This window comes from Osmerus mordax, chromosome 16, assembly GCF_038355195.1.
Source record: "Osmerus mordax isolate fOsmMor3 chromosome 16, fOsmMor3.pri, whole genome shotgun sequence".
Taxonomy (NCBI): Eukaryota; Metazoa; Chordata; class Actinopteri; order Osmeriformes; family Osmeridae; genus Osmerus; species Osmerus mordax.
In genome coordinates this window covers 10,845,753-10,869,796 of record NC_090065.1, presented here as the reverse complement: position 1 = coordinate 10,869,796, position 24,044 = coordinate 10,845,753, and the positions used below count along the sequence as shown (strand labels likewise).

The 24,044-nt window shown below is 45.8% G+C and overlaps 3 protein-coding genes across 3 annotated transcripts in view; 1 reads left to right on the top strand and 2 right to left on the bottom strand.

The window, feature by feature from the left end:
* Nucleotides 1–5,004, bottom strand: part of LOC136958937 (ephrin type-B receptor 1-like) — a 98,856-nt gene extending 93,852 nt beyond the window's left edge. Inside the window, 1 exon segment of the mRNA XM_067253093.1 lies at nucleotides 4,880–5,004. Coding sequence (XP_067109194.1) covers nucleotides 4,880–4,937 — 58 coding nt within the window. The 5' untranslated portion in view covers nucleotides 4,938–5,004.
* Nucleotides 5,005–11,904: 6,900 nt separating this feature from the next.
* LOC136958936 (protein FAM227A-like) lies at nucleotides 11,905–18,160 on the top strand. The gene is made up of 15 exons (XM_067253091.1): nucleotides 11,905–12,021; nucleotides 13,084–13,135; nucleotides 14,056–14,135; nucleotides 14,477–14,620; nucleotides 14,805–14,903; nucleotides 15,116–15,220; nucleotides 15,515–15,644; nucleotides 15,828–15,941; nucleotides 16,034–16,137; nucleotides 16,240–16,345; nucleotides 16,499–16,578; nucleotides 16,725–16,844; nucleotides 17,367–17,515; nucleotides 17,646–17,718; nucleotides 18,089–18,160. The coding sequence occupies exons 1-15, from the start codon at nucleotides 11,905–11,907 to the stop codon at nucleotides 18,158–18,160; spliced, it is 1,545 nt and encodes a 514-aa protein (XP_067109192.1).
* A 2,004-nt stretch (nucleotides 18,161–20,164) lies between these two features.
* The window catches only part of LOC136959344 (glypican-1-like), a 42,869-nt gene continuing 38,989 nt past the window's right edge, over nucleotides 20,165–24,044 (bottom strand). Inside the window, exon 11 of the mRNA XM_067253658.1 lies at nucleotides 20,165–23,445. Coding sequence (XP_067109759.1) covers nucleotides 23,240–23,445 — 206 coding nt within the window. The 3' untranslated portion in view covers nucleotides 20,165–23,239. The remainder of the gene's footprint in view (nucleotides 23,446–24,044) is intronic.

Here is a 24,044-nt window from a genome sequence, read left to right as displayed (position 1 = left end):
TGTGTGTGTGCGTGCGTGCGTGCGTGCGTGTGTGCATGAAGTAGCTCTAGGAAAGCTAGACAGTGATGGCCAGCTAGGCCTTATTTAATGACATGAGGATCTTTAAACTGCTTCAAGTTCACTTCTGTTCAAGACCAATCTCATTTCCCTGGGTGCTAGCATGGCTCCTGCTTCTTAGAGAAAGTGATTAACTGCCAAAAGTGGTCTTACGTAACTATGCAAGCGACGGTGAACTGAGAAAAGGGTTTCAGCCAAAGATGAGATGGGACAGAAACGTAATACGTTCATTTGGAGAACTATCTGTTTCCAAGTGCATTTAAGTGTATGCAATTTCAAGTCTCTATACACATGGCCCTTATCCCCTCTTCCCTCCTCCTCACCTCCTCCATACATTCATCCTTCCATCACTCTCTTCCTCTTTCTATGTCCTCCGTGCCTCCCTACTGACCCAGCCTCGGGGCTGGACTTCAAATACAGCCCTGCTGGGTCTGACTTGGACCACAACTTCATCAAAAACATTCCTAAATGAAAAGCTTTGTACTCTTCCAAAATCCTGCCGACCCCCACCCCGCCTCTCTGTGCTATGTGCATGTATGTGTGTGTGTGTGTGTGTGTGTGTGTGTGTGTGTGTGTGTGTGTGTGTGTGTGTGTGTATGTGGCAGTGGGTGCAGGGCTTGGAGGGGTGAAACCAATTATTTATTCTAAGACTCGAGGTTTTGAGAGAAAAAAGTTGTTTGCTGCCGTTGCCGCTGCTGTTTTCGACTTTTAATTAAAAATCTCTGGGTGGAAAAGAGAGAGAGAGAAATTGCAGCAGTAGCCCAGGAAGTCAAATCAACAGAGGCATTGTTGGTGCAGGGCTGGAGCCGGGGGGGGGGGGGCTATGACTGGAGAAAAGACAGACACAGACTGAGTAATCAATGCTCTCTGTTTACTATCTCTGCACCACCCTACACTCTCCACACCACCCTACACTGTCTCTACACCACGCTGCCCTGTCTCTACACCACGCTGCCCTGTCTCTACACCACGCTGCCCTGTCTCTACACCACGCTGCCCTGTCTCTACGCCACCCTACACTGTCTCTACACCACCCTACACTGTCCCCACCCTACACTCTCTACACCACCCTACACACCACCCTACACTGTCTCTACACCACCCTACACTGTCTGTACACCACCCTACACTCTCCACACCACCCTACAGTCTCTACACCACCCTACACTGTCTGTACACCACCCTACACTCTCCACACCACCCTACACTGTCTCTACACAACCCTACACTCTCCACACCACCCTACAGTCTCTACACCACCCTACACTGTCTGTACACCACCTTACACTCTCCACACCACCCTACACTGTCTCTATACAACCCTACACTCTCCACACCACCCTACACTGTCTCTACACAACCCTACACTCTCCACACCACCCTACAGTCTCTACACCACCCTACACTGTCTGTACACCACCCTACACTCTCCACACCACCCTACACTGTCTCTACACAACCCTACACTCTCCACACCACCCTACAGTCTCTACACCACCCTACACTGTCTCTACACAACCCTACACTCTCCACACCACCCTACAGTCTCTACACCACCCTACACTGTCTCTAGTCTACACTGTCTCTACACCACCCTGCCCTGTCTCTACACCACATCTTGTCTCCAGACGCCCTGCCCTTTCTGAGTGTTTATACCACATTCCATGACCACAACTGCCCCAAACACTAGTGTTTCCTGTTTTCGACCCAGAAGAGACTGGCTTAAACACTGTAAATATCCTTCATTATCAGAGTCAGGGGGACATGAATTACAGCTGTCAGACCACCATCAAGAACATCTGGATTTTCACTGTTTAGGGCTGTGATTGGTCAGATAGGGCAGTTTTTCGCCCCCCTGTAATCCTACAGAGCTGATAAGGGCAGAGGAGGAAGCGAGGGTGTCGTAACACTGCAGATAGCATCTTCACTGCAAATCACTGAACCGAAGGAGCTGTGAAAGACATGGGCACTTACATGGAAGACCAACAAGGGGAAAAAGGTGTCTATTTCATCAGGGTACACACACACACGCACACACACACACACGCACACAGGTCATACATACACTTTTTACACATGCACAGTGCAGCACACAAGCTCTATCGCACAGACCCCCCCCCCACACACACACATACACACACACACGCACTACTTATCTACCATCTGTCTTGGGGTTCCGATCTCTCCGCAGGGGTAAGGTGAGCTCTGAGGGGGATTGTGTGTGTGTGTGTGTGTGTGTGTGTGTGTGGAGGGGGAGAGGGGGGGGACACTTGGAAGGTAGGCAAACTTGCAGAAAACATGAAAGACACAGACAACCCGAATTGTCCACATCATAACAATCCCAAAATTCACACACACACACACACACACACACATTTCTATACATTGTCACTCCTTTTGTTGAGCGAGGGAGGGTTGATGAATGATCTCATGCTAAAATCCATTAGTAACTCAACAGGTCTGCTATGCACAGTCTCTCGCTTGGCATCACAGGGTACTTACAATCAGGTAGGCAAACACAGACACACACACAAACAAAGGCAATTAAGGCCAATGCTATGAACAACATTGCTATTACAGTCAAATAAAATTGAATTGATTGATCATGGCTTTGATTAAGACCTTACAACATCCCCATGATGATGGATGGAATAGCCTCGTTTAGCTACATTGGTCAGATTAGCGTTTCCTGTGCTTAGAGACGGTACTCACTCTGTAGTAATGTCAACAATCACCACAGTCACACAGTAATGTTGCTGTTTGATGTGGACAACATGCTGTCAGCTTCTAACACTGTAGACAGTGCGATGAGACAGTACCTCTCTCACCTCCTCCTTTCCTCCCCACCTTCTGTCTCTGTGTGTCTCTGTGTGTCTCTGTGTGTCTCTGTGTGTCTCTCTGTGCCTCTCTGTGCCTCTCTGTGCCTCTCTGTGCCTCTCTGTGCCTCTCTGTGCCTCTCTGTGCCTCTCTGTGCCTCTCTGTGCCTCTCTGTGCCTCTGTCTCTCATATGTATTTCTCTCCTCCTCCCTATCCCCTTGTTCTTCCTCCATCCCTCCCTCCCACCCCTTTCCATCTCTGTGTCCTAGGTATTTAAATAAGTGGGCCGATCCAACCCTAATTGTTTTAGGGACCAACATAAAGAAGCAATTGCTCTGTAAGTGGAGTAGAATTACGGCTGCGGTTAGGAACACCCACCACACATGCACACACACACTGGTATTCTCTCTGCTTCACCTTGGTATGTGTGTGTGTTTTGTGTGCGTGTGTGTGCATGTGTGTATGTGTGTGTGTGTGTGATGCTGGTGATCCTCTATTCATTACCAAATGATGTCCATATGCTAGGTCCTGCCCAGAGTGCTCTCTACCTCGCTTTCTATGTCTCTCTCTCTCACACACACACACACACACACATATCTCTGACACAATGTTTGTGATTAAACGGCTGATGCGATGATTAGGCGCATTAAATCAGATTAGCGGTGACACAGAGAGGCAAGGATAATGTGACCAGGGCATTCAACACACACACAGTCACACACACACTAACTCACTCACTAAAGATGGTGAAAAAGCAACATATTGGATATCAAATCAGTGAAGATCTTAACCTACCCGTGGGACAATCTCCTTTCAATTAACGACCCAAACAAGGAAATCACTTTCATCCCCGTTACCCTGGTAACCCAGATGGTCTCACACCCATCTGTCTCCAAATAGGACTCTCTGTCAAACAACTCTCTTTTTGCTTTCATGCTTCAAATAACCCCTCCTTGAATTTCTTCATGCTTCCGCTGTGTAATTTTGCACTACATAAATATTTACTCTCAAACCAATCAGTGTGCCCAAAGGTAGTCATTTGGGATGAATGCAGTCTGCACTCGGAAATGAAGACTACTAACAATGAACAACAACTGGGGAGGGGGGGGACCTTGGATGGACAACAGCTACAAAATAGGCTATGTGTAGCTTATAAGGTTATTGTTACGAAAAAGAAGGAGAATGGAGAAGATTCCATAAGATTTGACAGTAGGCCTATTTGGCGTTTTATTTACTGTAGGCCCTACGCTGAAAATACAAGCAGCAAAGCCTGTCTGAAATGTACAGCCAAGTAAGACCGGCATAGGAGAACAAGGAGGTGCAAAGCTGTATGTAGTCCGAAAGGTCTGATATGCAGTCAGGGCGCGCACGTCTAGCACTTCACTCCCTGGAGTGTTATAGCGGAAATGAAAAACACGTTTAACCTTACGGATATTTGCAACTGGTGGCACTTGTCGGAAGATGTTTCTTATTGTGTGCGACAGTGAGGGAAAAAAGGGCTGGGGTTTCGGGAAAGGAGCAACCAAAAAGTGTAGAAACAGAATAGGACAAGAGCTTTTTGAAATAGAACCAAGACCCTTCGTTGTGAATCGTTGTTTGTATATATAAAGTTATTCCGTATCAGATTAGCCATGCTGTCCTGTGCATAAGGAAATATGTTAGGAACACCATCTTCAGCACCTGGGAGGTGGACAGCAAGATAACTGACACTTGGAGATGATGTATGAGGGCTGCAACTGACAACAACACAGACGCAAAGACATGAGGCAGCAGCGTCTCATGCGTGATCAAGCCGAACCTTTACCGAAACCTCCGAACTCAACCCGTCCAAGTTTTACATGGGGAAATAATCAGCTGAACGCTGATCCACCACGTGCATTGCATATCCCATTTGACAGCAGCAGCGCTGAGTGCGCTGCGCTCACAGATACACCGTAACATTCCATAGAGCGAGCGTTCTGTTCCATTCACATTAGAAAAAGAAATGATAAATCCATTATTTTACCTTCCATTGCAGAAACCGCCATGAGTCCACATAAAATTGCAAACAAATCCACGGTCATGATTTTAGTCTCCACAGTCTGTCCCCAAAATCAGAAAACACGCAGGGCGCGCGCCAAAATCCCTCAGTTGTCACAGAACAATATTCCAGTAGGTAGCCTGTGTTGTGAGTCACATTTCAAGCCGTAGTAAACAGTGTGTGACAATCAGAGTAGAGCGAGCCGACTGTTGGGTCTGAGATGGGGGAGTCGGAGGGAGGGGAGGGGGGGCAAACATCCTACTCACAGCCCCTTAAAGCGCTAGAGCCAATCACGAATTGAAAATTGAGAGCCGCTAACCAATCGCCAATGGTCTGCTCCTCCCACTTGCTTTGTCAAAACACAAAACTTTTCACTGACCTATTTGAATCGACGTCCGCTGCTGAGAAGGAAAATATCGCCACCAGTTGGCAGAATGGGGTTGGTGCGGAGCAATGTACAATAACACCGTGGAAAATTCTTGAGATGCAGATCAATCCTTACGTTAGGCAAACCAAATGTGCGATGTTACAAGAGTCGTCCTCTTTTTCTCTTTCTCTTTCTTTCTTTCTTCTCTCTCTCTCTCTCTCTCTCTCTCTCTCTCTCTCTCTCTCTCTCTCTCTCTCTCTCTCTCTCTCTCTCTCTCTCTCTCTCTCTCTCTATATATATATATATATATATATATATATATACATATATATATCACCAACACATTCCTTCCTCTATCCAACACCTGTGGTCTATGAGGTGGATGTCCATTTCCCCATGTCCCAAGATGGCCATTTGCATTCAGAAAGCACTTCCTAATGATAATGTCCCACCCCCATGAGACACACACACAAACACACATACAAACACACACACCAAAACTCACCCCCCTTCACCTCCATTGTAAGCGCCGCGTGCTTAAACAGATGGACACAATGGGTCCATCTCCCCAGGAGAGAAGGAGAGGGGGGCTAAGGAACAAGGTTTAAGCCCAGAACCCTGCACTTTCCTGGGGTCCCTTCTGTCTTTGCAGTCCCTAGAGGTAGAGAGATAGGATGGCGCTGCAATACCCAACCCTCTGGCACAGAAAATGAAGGACTTACAAGATTACCTTAGACAGTCATAAACAAGTAGCTTGTTAGCTAAATCCATGAAGGAAATAAATATTCCCTAATGATCTCACCGCTATCTCAACTTCCTCCTCTTTCCATCCTGGTATCGTCATCCCCTTCTGTTAAACAACTCCTCAAGGTTTGATTTTACGTAAGTATTTTTCCCCCACATCAATTTTGAATTAGGGTTCAATTACGTTTTGGTGCCATTCTGAGTCATGCATGTAATGACAAGTCCTAAAACAAATGTGTAGACATTCCCAAAAGAAGAATCAAGTTGTTGGAAATGATGTGCCTGATATAGAGTGTTACAGGTGACCAACACTGTGTCTTCTCAGGGGAACTTGATCGTGAAACCTTGTTCTTTAACAAACATAACCTATTTACAGCCTTCCAAGTTTCTCCTCTATTCCCCATGCATTCAGTTTGCACCTTGTCAAGATACCGGCCCAACAGTAAAATCGAACACAGCCCAAATGAGGCGGGGCGTCCCAGAGCGATGTGGCCAGTGAACTAGGACAGCCATGCCGAGCTAATGCTTTAGGAACATCATGCCACGCCGGCTGGCTGGGGAACGCCGGTGACTTGGGCGGCCATTTGTCATTTTTAATGGTGTGGTGAGGAGAGCGTCGGTGTCTGGGCGCTACGAGGCCTCAGCGCCCTCTGGATGGATATGGTCGCCCCCCGCTCTTATCTGTCATGCTCTCGTCTCTGGCAGCGGCGACGAACCTCTGACCTGACGAGTCATCTCCAGAGAAGGGCCGCCTCCCATACCACTCCATCCCTGTTTACAGTGCACATCCTCGGGGAGAGTGGAAGAGGAGGAGGTGGAGGAGAGAAGCCAGCAACCCTGCTGCCGGTGCTCTTGCACATCCTCCCCCACACTATAGGTATTGAAGTACACACATACACCCACACAAACACAAAGGCACCCTCACAGCACGTTGCAATTTTGATACAAAATCGAGGCACACAAGCGTTCTCCTTCAGCTCAAGAGCTGGAGTCCGATTGGACGAAATGCAACTGCTCTCCTGTGTTTTGTCCACTACCTAATTGTCATCTACATCCTCACACACGGCTGAAGGCTTTCATTTAATCCAATACCAAGGGAGAACTGCAACCATCCAGAAATGAGGAAAGATAATGCTACAAACTACGTGAATTCTTCTCTCATTGTTGCTCCCCTGGGTAGGCAACGGTAACCATAGCAATCAGGAACAATAATCAGGACAACCATTAAGAAAACACAGCCCTATATCCTGCGGGTGTTCACTGTCGAGCGGCCCCTTGATCAGATCTCGGTCTGTGTGTTTCTGTGGACCAGAGCAACATTTATCATGCAGCTGACCTGTAAACATGGCGGCCGGCCGGCCGTAGCTCCTCAGCAGAGCGCTGAATCGTGACCTTTACATTTCTCTTCATTCCACCTGTTCCCAGCCCCACTTTCCGCCTGGGAAACTCTCAACCCTCCACCAACCCCCCCCCAAAAAACAGTCTGACCAGGTCAGAATAGCAAACAGCCAAACAATCAAAAAGTAAATCCCCCTCACAAGAACCAGAATAATGTCAACAACAACATCACCAAGCGGTGCCTCCCCGAGCATTATGATAAACACTTTTTAATCATTAAATATTCATGGTGTTGAAAGCGAGCCGAGGTGATTCCGGGGTAAAATTGTACGTATTCACCGAGCATCAGATTGGCGGAGACGGGAGAGAGGGGGAGAGGAGTGATGGTGATGCATGTGGAATGCAGAAAGAGACATAAGGAGGAAGAAGCAGCGAGGAAACGGGTTGGCAGAGGAGACAGGGAGATGGGGGAAGCACGGACAGATTCAGGTGGTGATGAATATGAATGTATTAAAATGAAATGTGTGTGGAGAGACTTCAGGCTGGTCCTGTGTGCTTGTGACAGAGAGAGAGAGGAGGGAGGAACAGGGGGAGCCTGAGGGGGATGGGCTGGGTAGCTGGGGTTATTCCACTGGGGATGGTGGTCATCTATCTTTTGCTGGATGGCTAGGGGGGTGCTTGGAGGAATAGCAACCGATGGAGGGGTGGGGGGGGCAGGGGTAATGAGACTATTTTAGAGGGAGAAGTGAGCTGATAGGTAGGGTGGCTGGCCTTCAAATGAAGGCTGCAGGGAACCAGTGCTTTCAGCCTTTCATCGATGGATGCCGGGAGAATACTCTGTTTGCAAATGTTCATTCATTAATTCGCTCACTCATCCATTTATTTATAAATGAAATTACCATCTTCAGATGTTCTCAGGATGACAGACGGTTCCCCTCTCGAGGAAAGAGCTCACATGCCCCTCCTGTCATCCACATGAGCGTGTGGGCCAGTGCCCCCCAACACAGATGAAACCCAGACCTCGATGACAAGCCGTCTTGGAAGAACTGCCTCAGTCCAATGGAACGCAAGCACAGAATAGCCCAGTCTGCGGTTGTGGATTCAATTTTGAGACTCTTATCAGAAACCAGCGACACTGTCAACACCCACACCCGGCTCTGTTACAGGCATGATGGTATGGGTGATGGATTATGTCTGTGCCTGCTGTTAAAACTCCCATCAATAATGGAGGGTTTTTTTCGGGCTAGGGTGAGAGTGGGCAGTGGGAAGACAGTCAGACAGGAAGAGAAGGCAGAAGAAACCATTAATACTGTTTTCTTATTAACCTGATGATGATGCTCTGATGGATGGGTCCTGCTCCTTGTCATCATCACACAGACACACTGTCCACACACACACATACACACACACACACACGCACTGTAGGGCCAACCCACACACTCTCTAAACGCACACAGATGGACTGTACACACACACACACATACACACACACACACACACGCACTGTAGGGCCAACCCACACACTCTCTAAACGCACACAGATGGACTGTACGCACACACACACAGACAAATGTACGCACAAACACACATACACTCACACACAGGCACATTGTACACACACTGGCACGCTGTACACACACAAGTGCATGCACGCATGCACACACGCAGAAAATTGACCTATCGCGAAAGGTCAATTACACACCTCCACGCACACCCACATAACCTTCCACACAAACACACCTCTCAATCTTTTTTTCCAGAAGCACATTTTCTCTAAATGCTTTTTAAGCTTGTACAATGGCAGCAACACCACCACTGAGGTACCTCAGTAAACTTTGATTAATACGTAATTTGCTGCTTTGCATTTGTTCCGAGACTCAAGTTGCCACTTACCATAAATCAAGCCAACATCTCATGGTGTCTTCTAAGCACTGAATGAATAAGAGCATCATTAGACAGGGCATTAGGGTTTCATTTTGACTGATATTGCTGATAAGAGTATGTGTGTGCCTGTGTATATTTGTACAGGTGTGTGTGTGCACGTGTCTGTGTGTCTGTGCAGATGTGTGAGTGATGGACAGCAGGCAGACAGACGGCTTCTCCTCTCTTCAGTCAAGGCCTCTACGGTCTGCCAGCCATCAGGGTCTTCGCTTTCAGAACGTTGAGGGGGAAAACACACCTCTCATTTCTCGACGGGTGCAACACCAGCAGCCCAGAGGGTTACGGCGGCAAAACAAGCCATACACCCATTCATCAGGAGGGGACCACTGATTAACGATGTATGCCTGATAATTACAATGAGGATGCGCTCATTTCTCAGGATTAAGGACTTCGGCTCTGTCAAGGTTAATTGGGTTCTCTTTCACCAACTATTTGCCACTGGGATAACGAAGCAGTGCACTTTTCAAGTGTGAAGCTGTGTTAGGTTCATAGAAACGGAGGCTGGTTTGTTTTCCTGTACCCTGTGTATGGTACATGCTGGCTATAGAAGTCAGCGGGGGGGAATGTTATTAGCTGCAGAACGCCGACCCCGACCGTTCACTCCACATCGCAATCCCAGTGGACGGGATAAACGCTGGAGAGAGAGAGAAAATCGAGAGAGTGACAGAAAGAAAATGAGAGAAAAAGAAAGAGAGAGCGTGTGACAGAAATGGAAAGAGAAGACAGAAAAAGAATTAAATAGAGAGTGACAGATTGAAGAAAGAGAGAGGGGGGGAGACAGACAGGGAGAGAGAGGGAGAAGGAGAGGGAGAAGGAGAGGGAGGTCAAATCAATCTGCCCCTTCCTCTGTCTCAGACACGGATCTCTTGTCCTCGCCTGGCCCTTTCATCAACCCCCCCCCTCCTCTGGTGAAACAAGGGGGCTGGATTTGAATACAAACACCACCAACTCTTCCAAAGCAGACCCTCTGACAGAGAGACTGTCTGGCTAACTGTTTGAGAGGTGAAAGGACTGATCATAGATGAATGTTTTGATTATGGCTGCTAAATGGAAGCAAGGGGGGGAGGTGCTGGCAAAAGAAATATACCCCATTTAATATTCAAGCTGCGTCAAGAGAAGGATTAACACTCGTACACACACACACACACACACACATGCCCACACGTACACAAGCATACAGTGGCATTGAGTTAACACTTTGACCTTCAGGTATTAACAGTGACCTTTGAAAGTGATCGTCTATCCCAGCATGCATCATCACATCAATAAACATTGCCGTTGGGCTATTATCAGTCTGTAACAGGCTTCCACACACATGCACACACACACACACCGTCTCTAGGGAACGCTGTCAGGCATAAATGTCAACTGTGTGACTAGAGAGAAACAGATCACTGGTGAACCACATGCATTTCTCATCAGAACCCTCCAATCCATTCTCTATGTTACTGTAGATTTCATTTAGCAGCAGACATACAAACTTGTATGTGGAGCCACTAGACTGGATGAAATAAAGGGGTCCATATCAGAACATAGAAACGGAACAAGTTTTCTCTCCATTTCTTCTTGACTGCACTGGGCCAAAGGGGGTATCCTGGGAATGTTTAACACAGGTGGGTTACACCCCCCCCCCCCCCCCTGCACACACACACACACACACATACAGCACTCTAATCCACCCTCTTTTCAACTTCCCTTCTACAAACGGAATGAGAGTCCATTACTACAGAGTTTCGTAGTCAATGATTTCTCATTTAGACCTGACTCCCTGGTTTCAGCACTCATTGAAGGGTTGATGAATGACCTGTCGGGACTGGGGTGTGTTTGTGTCAGTGTATGTGCATGTCTGTGTGTGTGAATGTATGTCTATGTGTGTCTCAGTGTGTGTGTGCATACTAGAAAAGAGGTCAAATGTAGTCTTGAGATGGTGCAGGAGAGTTGAGTGGTTGTGGGTAGGGGATCTCTCCACTCTGTGGTAAAGTAAGACAAATATCAACAGGGTGGGCAGATTTTCTGTTTGTTTAATGTCATTTGAACTGGCATTTGTAAACAGAACAACATTCTTTCTTGCAAGGTTTCTCGAATATAATAATTAAAGTAAAAACAAAACTAATTTAATAATTAATTAAAAAACATTCAAAGACACACATATGTGACATGTAACATTCAAATGTAACATGTGAAATGAAAAGTTTTTTTCGTTTTACGGAATCAAATGTGGAGGAGGTCATTGAACTGTGTTGCTTTTTATTCTGTGTTTGTGTTGCATGCGCGTCAGCAGTTTCCCCAGTAACGAGTCCGTGCTCTCTTTTAAAATTCCGTGGAACTTGACTGGGGACCATGAAATCAGTCACAAATGACTGCACGGTCTTGACTTTGCAGTTAGTTTCCAAGCCGTCATTAAAAAGTCAATAATACTGTACTCTAGGCTAGTACAGTTATTTTAGTAGGCCTACTTGTTTTATCAAGTTCAAAAAGAAACCCGTGAAAACTATTGGAAACGTTTAATTTCAATGTTCTTACACCATTTATTGCTTTGGCTTTGGATCCGTTTGAATCCTCATGACACTCAATGACTGATGGCCATCCAGCATCGTCCCGTCCAGAACAGCAGAACACCATGACGGAGATAAACCAGCTGTGCGCTCCAATACTGGTGTACCAGGAGGACGTGAAGGAAAACCGCGCCACCGCTCAGCGTAAGAAAGAAACACTTAAGGAAACCTCCTGCGCTCCAGTCTGTATCCTTTATGCCATAAAGTTTAGAGAATTCCCGGTGGGCCGCTCTGCCCGCTCATAAATTTGACCGGCAGATCGCCTGCTTTCTCTTTGTTTTCTCACACACCGATGTGTAAGTTTGTTAATTTAGGCTACTGTGTGACTGATAAGCTAATAGGCTACACTAGGTTTTAATTTAAATAATAGCGCATGATCAGACAGTGCATTAAAAAGTGCCGTTTTCAGTTGTCGCACATGGTCTCTTTCTCAAACACAAGCGCTTGTAGGTTGTTGCCATGGAGACAAACCCTAAACCATCATTTATTGTTGTAGAGGGAGTTAGCAAGATTAAGCTGATGCGAAAATAATAAAATGGATGGGGAAAATATGCCAGGAGGAACTGAAAAAGCCAGGTAAAAAAAGAAAGATCTGCGACTTTATAAATAGGTTCCTGCAAGGGTGGGTAAAATATGTTTTCTCAAAAGCCCCGAATCTTTCAGGTAAAAATGTGTCTCGTACGTACTGTTTATATTACATAAATCTCCCAAAACAATTTTGCACTGAAATTAATGTAAAAAATCTCGCACGCGCGCTACGCACGTTCGCATTCATGTGAAGTTCCGATTTCAGCTCACATCACAACCTTGACTATGTCCTAGGTTCGGTCTAAGAAGCGAATGTTTACAACGTATGGCTCGGCCCCTGGTGGGGATGTGCTGGTTTTGGTCTTTACACTCCCGGGCTGAAAATGGGTCACACTCCGGCCCTGGGTCGAAGGATAGGCTAACTTAAAATGTCTACAGTATCCCACACTCTTGACACAACGAGTCAATAAGAGTGTGTTGTTGTTCTAATGGAAAGTCTCAGCGTGCTTGGTGGGTTCCATGGGCAGCCTCATTGATAATCTTGCCTGCCTGCCCCCCTTCTGGTCTGGAGGAAGAAGCATGGTGAGTGTCCTCCTCACCATACACACACGCACACATTTACATAATTTATTATAAATTCTTGTTGGATGTAGCCTAACTGTTGGTCTGAGAGATTTGAGGTGTACTGTACGCTTGTGCCACTGTGTTTCCCCCAGAGTGTGCAGGACAGAGGACTGAAGATGCCTACTCAGATGCTGGAGGGGGAAGGTACTGACCCCCTACTAGGAAGCAGGTGGTGCGTGCACAGTGAATAAAGGGTTCTAGGACCAAAGAGAGTTTAATCTAGAATCTTGGGATTCCAAATCAGATTTTCAGCGAGTTTGTCGCTTATGTGAAGCTCCCTTTTGTTTTAATTGTGTCTAACATTCATAAAACCACAGGTAGTAACAAAAGTCCTTGGACAGTCACAGACACTGTGTAAAAAGGACATTTCTGCACCTTTTGTATTTTTCTTGTTGGAGTGTATATAAAATGTGCCAAATGAAGATGTGGCAGGCCTATTCCTGTGACTTACTGAGTATTACTGTAATGAGTCTAGGCTTAACACTTGTCTTCATGAGTTGTTGGATGACGTTGACGATGAAAACATTTGAAAGACATCCGTCAGAAACATTTGGCCAAATCAACAACTTATTTCATCATTAACACCAAGTAAAGAGTACAATATAGTACATCATCCAAATGACTAGTTATAGTAAAAGTGTTATGGATGGATATAGAAGAACTTATATTACAGTTATGAAAAACAAAAAGAGTCGAGAAAATGGGAATTGTTCACGAACCTGGACAATAAGCTGCTGATAGCAGCCCAGACTGGACTGTAGAGGTCTAGGTGCAGAACATGCTCAAATCAAAACAGTTCATCCGGCATGTATGACAATACCTAAGCTATCTGTCTCCACTATAACCTCACATTATGTGCTTTCACTAACAAACACACTCTATACAGTGTTTGGATCAATGTTTACATGATCTGATCCGCTGTAAATATCAGGGCTTAACTAAAGAGAGAAAGTGACAAATGTGTATTTGACTCGCGTGTCATGAATCGTAACCATAAATCCATAAAACAGGCATGAGGGTCCTCTTCACTCCCCCTCCTTCCCCCCCTCCTTCCTTCCTCCCAGAGAAACAGGACAAGGGCGGAGCCAAGAGTACCAGACTGACCCAGCAGGACTCTAGCCAATCACTGCACAGGAGTGAAAAGGTCAGGGGTCAGCATAGCTGGTGTGTGTGTGTGTGGGGGGGGGGGGGGGCATAGCTAAATGTCATGCTGCATTTTTCTTATTATTGAGCATCATTAATAATCAGCCTAGGACTAGGTTGTGATGGTTACCATCAAGATCATGTTTATGAGCAGAGTTTAGGTTTATTTTCAAAACACACTATTAAGAGAGAACCTGTAGGTGTCTCTGAAGGGAGGTATATAGTGCTCTTTGAATAGGGTATAATCTGACCCCAAAATATTAGATGTTGATCCATGTGCAATTTGTATCTTACATTTTGAATGTGTAAAAACATATGAAATGATTCCTCAACTCTACAAAGCTCACGGACGGTGTGCCCAAACTGGTTGAGCTCTACCAGTACCCCCGCTTCCTAAGCAACAGGCCCATGCCCCTCCCTCACAACACAGCCTTCTGCACTGTCGTTAACAATGTGGTACGGGCGCAGCGCCACCTGGTGCACAAGGTAATGTACTGCATGTCAGCGCAGGAATAACATGGTCATCTAGTATACAGACAGAAGAATTGGAATTATGGATATGAGTTTCAATGATTTGCCAATGCTGTCATAGAAGTAGATTTTCCTGGTGCTATTTGTGTTCCTTTATTGTCCCTAACTGTGTTTTTTACTCTTGACCTGTCCCATGCAGCCCAGATATAAGGCTATGTTCCAGATCATTCTGTCATCCTCTGTGATGGAGGACTTTGTCACTGACTGCTTCTGGTGGCTGTTCATGCAAAACTTCCAGGTCGGAAAAGTCCAGAAATGTGATATTCTTACTATGAGTAATTGTTTAACTTCTATTTAAATACAGTTATTTGATGGGCTCATCATTTGATTCTGGTAAAGGTTCTGGTCATATATATATATTTTTTTAAGACGTAAACACGAAGGAGAACACAGTACAGCACAATATTTCAGCACAGTTTTTCCTCTCATGAATATATGTTCTCTCTCCAGCTGGACGCCCGTATCCAGGGGAACATTTTCACCCGCATGGCTGTGAACTACACCAAGATACTGACCCAGGAGGCATCCTGTCGCTGCGGCAGTATATTTTTCAGAGTAACTTACCCTACTATTGTATCCTCTTCATCGCCCCACGCTTAACAAATATTTGAAAAGCGCTGGCAGCATTCATAGTGGTGCATTGCATCTGCCCAACACAAATAAATCATACTTAGTATAACTAGATACATGTATCTTATCCTTGTTCTTCTCTCTCTCTCTCTCTCTCTCTCTCTCTCTCTCTCTCTCTCTCTCTCTCTCTCTCTCTCTCTCTCTCTCTCTCTCTCTCTCTCTCTCTCTCTCTCTCTCTCTCTCTCTCTCTCTCGCTCTGCCTCTCTCTGTCATCTGAAGGAGTTTCCCAGTACCCTGGCCCAGACTCTGTACTGCTGCTTCTGCTGTAGCTTCCCTCAGTCCTGGAGCACCATCCGCAGTGACGCCTTCCTGCTCCCGCTGTGCTTTACTGCCTACCAGTGGACAGGAGGTGAACTGCAGGGAACGCACTGGAAAGAAAGAAAAGCACACATTTCTCTTCTATATGATCGATTACATTCAAACTGGCTGCCCGTGTGCCTGTCTGTCTATTTGTATGCCTGACTACCTGTCTGTCTGTCCATATGCCTGCCTGTCTGTCTGCCTGTCTGCCTGCATGTCTGTTCATCCGCAGGGATCTGTCCAGCTCCGGACATCTTTAAGAAGTGGGACTTTGAGGCTCTGGAGCCAGAGGAGGCCACCAATGTAAAGCTTGTGTCCGAGGATAAAAGGACAGAGGAAGAGAGCGGTGGGTGTCTCTACTCATCTGTCCGTTTGACAGGAGCCAGCATTGTGTAGCACCCTGTTTGTCCCGTGGTAACTGTGTTTGTATGTGTCCAGGCTCGTGTCTGTCTCTCCTGGAAAACATGTTCTCCAGTAACTCTGTTGACGAGCTTCTGCAGAGCCAACCGTCCAGTAACACCGCTCTGACAAGGAAGAAGTCGGTTAGTATTACACACTCAACCACACACACACACACACACACACAGACACACACGGTCCCCCTGTACCTCACACACTCACCTTGAATGTGCGGTGTGTTTCAGAGTTCAGTCCAGGCAAGCAGCCAGGTTGGTAGCCGGGCTGGTAGCCCGACCGGTAGCAAGCTGTCCAGCCCGTCAGTCAGGTCTAACAGGAGCTTAGTGAAGCAAGGTGAGCTGGGCTGGTCACACTGAAGCACAGTGTAGTTAGATCACAGATGAGATAGAGCAGAGCATGTGTACTATTCCATCCATTTCATGTGTGTTTGGGTGTGTGTACGTGTATGCTGTGTATCTGTGTGTGTGTGTGTGTGTGTGTCGCTAGAGAAATCCGGCTCTGACAAAATCACAGGTACAGACTTGAAAGCGTTGACCTGCCAAAGCAAACAGAAACTTACCAGAGAGGTTAGACAACACACGACACACACACCGACACACACACACACTTTTTTCTCTCCTCTACCTCCTCTTTCCCTCACACACACACACATACTGTTTCTCACTCTATCCTCTCTCACCTTCACTCTGACCTCTCTTCCTCTCCTCCCCAGTCTCACGTGGCCTACCCTGGCACACAGTTCAAGCGCTGTGTATTTAACCTGTATGGCAACAGCCCCCTGGTCCAGTTTTACATGCGTATGAAGTCCATCAACCAGCAGGCGGGTCTGGATGTACGGGTGGTCCGCACCGAGATCCACAAGCTGCCTCCATATCCTCTTCATCTTCATCAGGAGTATAATGCTGGGAAAATCTACTGTGGTGTCTCTAAGACAAGTCACTGAAGTGAATGTCATTGCCTATGTGGGTCCAATTTAACAACCAAGGCCTTTGGCATCAGCCTGATAACTTAAGTCTATTGTGTGAACACTATCAGACAGGGATTCCAAAGAGAGATCATCATTAGAATGCTAGAATTGCTGGTGAGAATATACTGAACACACTTCCTGAACATTTTGAATTGTTCCTTGAAATGGATGATGGGCCTTCTTTCAAACACCCTGTTACTCAGTTTTCAGTCTATTTAAGGTCTCGTGGTATAAATTTCCCCCATTTTTCCAAATGAATGTGTGGCATTCTGAAGTGAGACAGACCACTTCTCTCGCATATGCAGTCTTGTGGATTTGCCGACTTAGCGTCTGGCTCGGAGGAATTCACGGATGTGTTGCCTCTTTAACGGCTGTGGTGTCACGGAGGGCTCGGTTACATACTGTGACCTCCTGGCTTGGGCGCAGGAGCGCTCCGCGAGTCACCGTGCCGACCTGCGACGCATGTGGAGTCAGTATGCTCAGGACCTGTATGTCCTCAACCAGAAGAAGCTGGACGAATGCAACAAGCTGGTCAGGTAGAGCACACGCTCAAACAGAAACACACACGCATTCTACTCATGACAGGTTGCCTCACCATTGGACTCCAGTGGAGAATCACTGTCTTCCGGATTTGATGGTTTTCTCCCACTGTGACCTTTGAACCAGGAAGCAGAAGAAGATCCTTTCCCAGAGGACAGCAGTGCGCAAACTGTGCCAGCTACTGCTGCCAGACAAGAGTGTGAGCTATCTTTACTGCTTTCATAAGCAATATACTGTATATTATAGTATAGAAATGTATATGGTAGTAAAGCAATGTAAATACTTGGGAACTACAGTAGCTTACCATATTTGTGTATGGATGTGGCCAAAGGACTTGTATAATGTAAGAAACATACAATAGAACATAAAGTGAATTCCACCATATGTTATACATTATGTTAAATATTATACAATACTCTTTCATTGTGATCGTTGATTATCTGCTGCACTTGAATGCACTTCTTGTACATCGTTTGGACTAAAGCACTTCCTAAATGAACACATGCAAATGTCATGAGATGCATGTGTCGGTGAATACTTGTGAAGAGAAGATCTCTGTTGGTCCACAGAATGAAGAGGACATCAGGTCTCATGCTCAGGTTACACATGCCTTTGAGACTGCTGTGGCATGTTTGGACTGACCTGCCCTCTAACCCCTGACCACTGACCCTGACCCCTCTTGTTCATACCCACAAACATGTATAGGCCTACATCAACACCCGACTTGGCTTTTTTCATTATTATTGGCATAGGCTGTAATACGTGAAAGCGGTCACTGGGTGGCAGTGTTCCCGTGGCCGTCAGATCTAAAACAACATCTCGGGGTTTAAAGACGGATAGCCAGATTTGTCACGATAATATACTGCATCTACTGAGAAAGGGAGAGAGAGAGAGGGAGAGAGACAGAGACAGAGAGAAAACAACATGCATTCCCTGGATATTACATGTACACATATTTATCTCCGAAATGTATCACAATACAGAACAGAGAGAGCGAGAGAAAGAGAGAGAAAGAAAGACAGAAAGACAGGTTCCATCCAAAACAAAGTTGGGGCCGAGTGCAGGCCATGTAAGGAGATTTCCAGGCCTGTTCTGGCTGTGTACTTTTGGCTTTAGCAGGTTCTGACGTTCATGGTTCAACAAGATTTGTCAGCTACGAATCCATTCCTAGTCTTAATATTAGAGACTATGCTGATCCACAACTCAATCCCTACTCACCGCACACAGGAACGACAATCTGAAACAACACAGCTGACTCCAAAAACATCAAGTACTGAATGGTTTTGTTTAGGAACGATGATGTAAGATCCAAAACGTCACATTCGAGGTCGCATTCACCCCCGGCACCTGTTGCACAAAAGTCTGTCTTTCTGTCTTCTAAAGTGAAAGAAGATTCCACTGGAGATCATCATTCCCCAGTGAAGCGTACCTTGACGACAGCCATGAACCTGAAGGACATCAATACTGCTGAGATGTGGTGCTTTATCACAACCCAGACGGCATTTCCCAGGTCAATGCCCTGGCATGTCCCTTCTAGACTCACACAACTTAGTCTTCTGTTCTCCGTCCTCCAGCCTTTCAACAGGCCATCTGTCTGGGTGCAGCAAGGCCTACCGAGAGCCGTGGGACTTCAGCCAGTCTGCATTGAGCAGGCCAGACATTATTGACGTGGGCCTGTTGAGCAAAATGTTTTAAGATAGGAGAGCCATGCCGTGCTGGGAGTCAGTTGCTCATAGAAACACTTTCAAAGAAAAGGGCAAGTTGGAAGCCAGAAAGGTTATCCTTTAACCACTGCTGAGAACAAAGCTTTGTGTGTGTGTGTGTGTGTGTACACACCATACTTATGTCTGAACCTTAATATTGAACCTTAACTTTTCTGTTTGAAAGTCCACTTGGTCTTAATACTTCACTAGAAGGAACAAGAACTGGTCTCATGTTTATTTGGACAGCTATTGGTAGTCTTTCAGTTTGTCTTTTATTGAAGTACTGATTTGATTTGGAAATTGGTATGGTTGTAATGACTACATAAGCGGACTTATGCCAGTAAACGGACATGGTGAGTGACCTCTTACCGTACTTCCAGTGCTGTTTACCCTACATGACCAAATGCAGTACTGCAGGCTTCAAGTCAAGGCTGGGTTTTTCCTACCACTTGAGTTTAGATCTCAACGTTACAAAGGAGAGGAAGATGAATTGGGGGCTATTTACACCTCAACCACAGAGACACGTTCCATCACTATGTACGGCACTCCGATTACTTCTGGGTTGTACCATCAAACAATGTCCTGGCCTTGAGAAATGTCAGACAAGAGACAGGAATGTCCTGTGAATCAAAACTTGGCACCTGTGATAAAGATTCCGTTTTAGTGTTGGTAGGTTGCTCGCTTTGGGATGATGTTAAATCAAAATAGCTAACTAAAGTGTTTCAGTTTACACAAGTTTGGAGCTTCTGCAGTGGAAACATGGAGCTGTCGGCTTCCAGGGGAGCCAGAGAGACGTGGGACCATGTGACTGGGGTTCAACCTGTTTCTCCAGGGGGCCTTTACAGCTAAAATGTGGTCAAAGCTGTCTGGGGTACAGCGCACACACACACATATACACACACACACACAAGAAGAAAGACAAGGCAAAGCACTTAGCACGTGTGTGTATTGCTTGCATCCCTCTGTTAGACACTGGAGGAGATGCCATCTCTGACATCATCACAGTCGTGTGTGTGGCAGTCATGTATTGCAGCATGTTTTGGCAGTTCATGCAGGCAAATGGAGCAGTTGACTCTTATCTTCTGTCCACTCGACATATCCTCTTATGTCATAGCTAGGCTAGCTACCAGTTTGGGACTGTAGTGTCACACACACTCTGATATTCATAGACACACACACACACAGTCCATAAAGTGAGCTGGACACAGACTTCTTGAAAATCTTACATTGTATATAATTGACACAAGGTTTCAGGAACAAACAACAGCAAATGACACATTCTATATTTATAAATTTCTTTCTGGCAGCGAGCATCACCATCAACACAAATCACAACTCACCACAGGCTTTTGAAAACAATATACCAAAATCAAAATAGAAAAAAAGAACAATAGATTTTAATTTATTAAATTGGCACCTTTCGTAAATGCCAGCCATATAATATCAGGGAGGATGGAGGTTTGCCATCAGTCTATCTGATCTACTGCATGGTCTGCATTGTCTTCCCCCTGCAAACGGGTGGGGGAATGGGGGATGCAAATCATGGCAACGCATGAAAGAGGAGGGTAGGGGTTAGATCTACACCCTATTCCTCCTGTATGTACACAAATCTCAGAAGGACATCGGGCCCAACTATCCCCGGCTTGCGATGGTTTTGTGCATTCGTTCATAATAAAAGTGCAGAGCATTAAAAGCGAGTGGAGGGGGGGGTGTGTGCAGAATGTGGCCAGTGACAGAACGTCCAGTACCACGACCATCGGAGGAGGAAGTCGATGAGCTGAAAATCGCTGGTCCCCATGAAGTTTGATCCCAGCGTCGGGATCACCGGTAGACCAGCAGGAGGCGCTACAGGCTACACTCTTCACCTGATCACTGGCTCAGCGTCAAAAGCACCTTGGAGGAATACAAATCCTTGAGTGATGGCTTGACATCTGAAACTTTGCTATGCTGATTGGTTCATGTTATTGCTCTAATCATTCGAAATAGGAGAGACATTTCCTGTTTGCTGTTTCGAAAAGCACAGTGGACATGCTGCTTTGTCATAGAAGAAGCCTGGTTAACATCCTGGTAATCTGACTCTTTGCTGACCTTGCACTCTTCTTCCTCCCCCTTGATTGCACTTCTAATTTGGGTTTTCCACAAAAGCAGGCAACACAGACACGTCCGGCATTATGAGGCCTTCTCAGTCCAGAGGAAGTACTCAGAGGGGATATCTATTATTTTCGTAAAATGAGACGTTTTCTTTTACTATGTTGAATGTATGTAATGTCAGTTACATACTCCTTGTAAAACATGTTAATACTGTACTGTGTGCTTTGCTTCAATGAATAAAATCCAGTTAATTTCTAAAAAAGACTAACATGACTCATAGAAAGTTGCACACACACCCCGCCCTCATGTCCCGTGCACCGCTCTACTCTCCCCTGACAGAGGGCCTTGACGTTTCTTTCCGCCACGTTGAAGTATATATTTTCGCCCTACATATCTCTCATCAGTAGACCCTTCTAGAATATTCCGGCAACAACCCCACGACGTCAGGATATAATGGAGCGCTGTGTCACTGTCATGTTGTCAGCCCACCATGCAGAAACACCAAGGACACTTTGAAGGTTGTTCTAACTGATGACAAGCAAAGAAGAGGGGGAGTGTGAGAGGGCGAGGGGGAGAGAAAATGAGCTACTGTGATGTCGTGAGAGAGGCAGCAGAAACCACGGAATGAGGGAGGTGGGAGGATGATAAAGCAGAAGACTGGAGGGGGAGACAGTAAAGAGAGAAAAGCAGGGTGAGGACAGAAAAAAGTCTGCCTGTGTAAAAAAATAAGGATAAAAAGATGAGGTGCAAATAACAGCAGACATCATTATGCAATCGCAAAAGTCTGCTTGAAAACAGCGAATAGGACTGGATAGAATGGGACAGAGCAGCCATTGCAGATGCACAGTCTGCTTTCAAATGAATGGTTGGACCGATACAACCCTACTACACTATAGGACGGGGAATGTACTGAAAACATATTTTCTGCTGAGGCCTCTCTCTATCTGGCCAAAAACAACTGTAGAACAACCATGTTCTGTTCGGACCTGTAGCTTCTGTTTCCTAACTGCCACGAAGAGACGCTTAGGGGGCTTATCTCACTTCTATTAGCCGAGTATTGTACTTGGAGCAAGGTGTTGGAGACAGTGCCAATCTGAACGGTGAGTAGGGTGTGTATAGACCAGACTGAACTGGAAGTAGGGTTCCACTCCAAAGCAGACCACTCAACCTCTCTCCAGAGTCTTCATAAGGGTGCCACGGAGAAGAGGTGGTTGTGAATTTGATTGTGGATTTTCATTACAGTGTACACCATGAGTCAGCAGAAAGTCTTGGTCACTTTTGGCTCAAGGTATTTTTCCACAGTCTGGCGTGGAGTTTAAAATGCTAGAAGAGGCAGTCATCCTCCTGAAAACTCATCAATACTTGATTTCATTTGAGTTTTGTGGAAAAATGATTATATTATAATTATTGTCGAGTGGAAACCACTGATGGGTTTGAACGAATCTGAATTTTATAAATAAATAGTTTGACATGAAGGATGTTTTAATGTGTGGAATATCAAATGCCTGCTGTAGCTCTGTGCTACTGCAAAGCTTCCCCACGCCTCCTACACCCACATGCTCTATTATGTTGATAGATTTTCTCTCCACATGTTGGTGCACACAAAGAATATCTTAGAGAAACCCAAACACCGGTAACAAACTAGATAAGGAGGCCAAATACCTGCTCTAAAGGTGCTGTAAAAAATATACCGCCAAAGAAACGAGAACAGAACCAAAATCTAGGAATACTCATTCTTTCTTTTTGTTCTGGTAGAGACCAAAAAGGAAGTCAATACATTTTTGTTTTGTTTCCTTATAATTGTTGAGATTTGGCAAAGTAAGTTAACCACTTCCTGAACATCTCTTCCAGTCTCCTCCACCTCCCTCCCACCTCCCACCTCCCCAGTTACAAACTCAGTCACGATAGGGCGATTCCCCCCACCAATTATCGCCAGAGAAGGGGTGTAACCAATGAAAGCAGGTAGAGGGTGGAGCAGGGAAGGTTGTGGCTGCCTGTGGCTCTAACTTTGTTGTTCTCTGGGGGGAAGGCGTAGACTCTGGGGGAGTCGGTGTTGGGAAGGATGAGGCGTGGGCCACGGGGGCAGTTCTCTTCAGCACATAGCCCACTTCCGGATCCGCTGACATCATCACCTGGAAAAGACAATTGCACGTTGGAGCTGTGACCCCTGTTAGGCCCCTTTCGGAACCATTCAGAAAACACTTACTTCCTTTAGCAGTTTCTTTTCCCCATTTTACTCTTCCTTGGTCATGTACAATACATACAAAAACTTGCAGCGTAATGTTTATTTAACACACCAACTGTAATTTTACAAAAGCCAATAATGTGCTAATAGTTATCTCTGGACTGTATTTTCATCTGGTATCTGAGAGACACCTATGACATAGTCATGGGTCGTGGGCCCGAGTCTGATCCCCTGACAAGAGGGATTAGAGTTTCTGTGCCAGTGAACACACAATGAGACTTATATAATGTGCTATGAAATCTGACCTCAATTATTCAAAGTGGCATAACAATTTAGGCCAAGTTTTCTCCCTCCCTCCATACTGTATCTTCAGCTTAATTCTAAAAATAGCACCCTCATTTTCATCAAGTACACTTACCTAAAGTAGGGGAAATTAGCTAGGTCGTTACAGATGAAGCTCTTGCTAAAGTGCAAACAGGTCAACTGGAGTAGTCGGTTATCACTGCCCAAAGTGGAAGCTCACCAAGAAGAAATGTATTTATACTG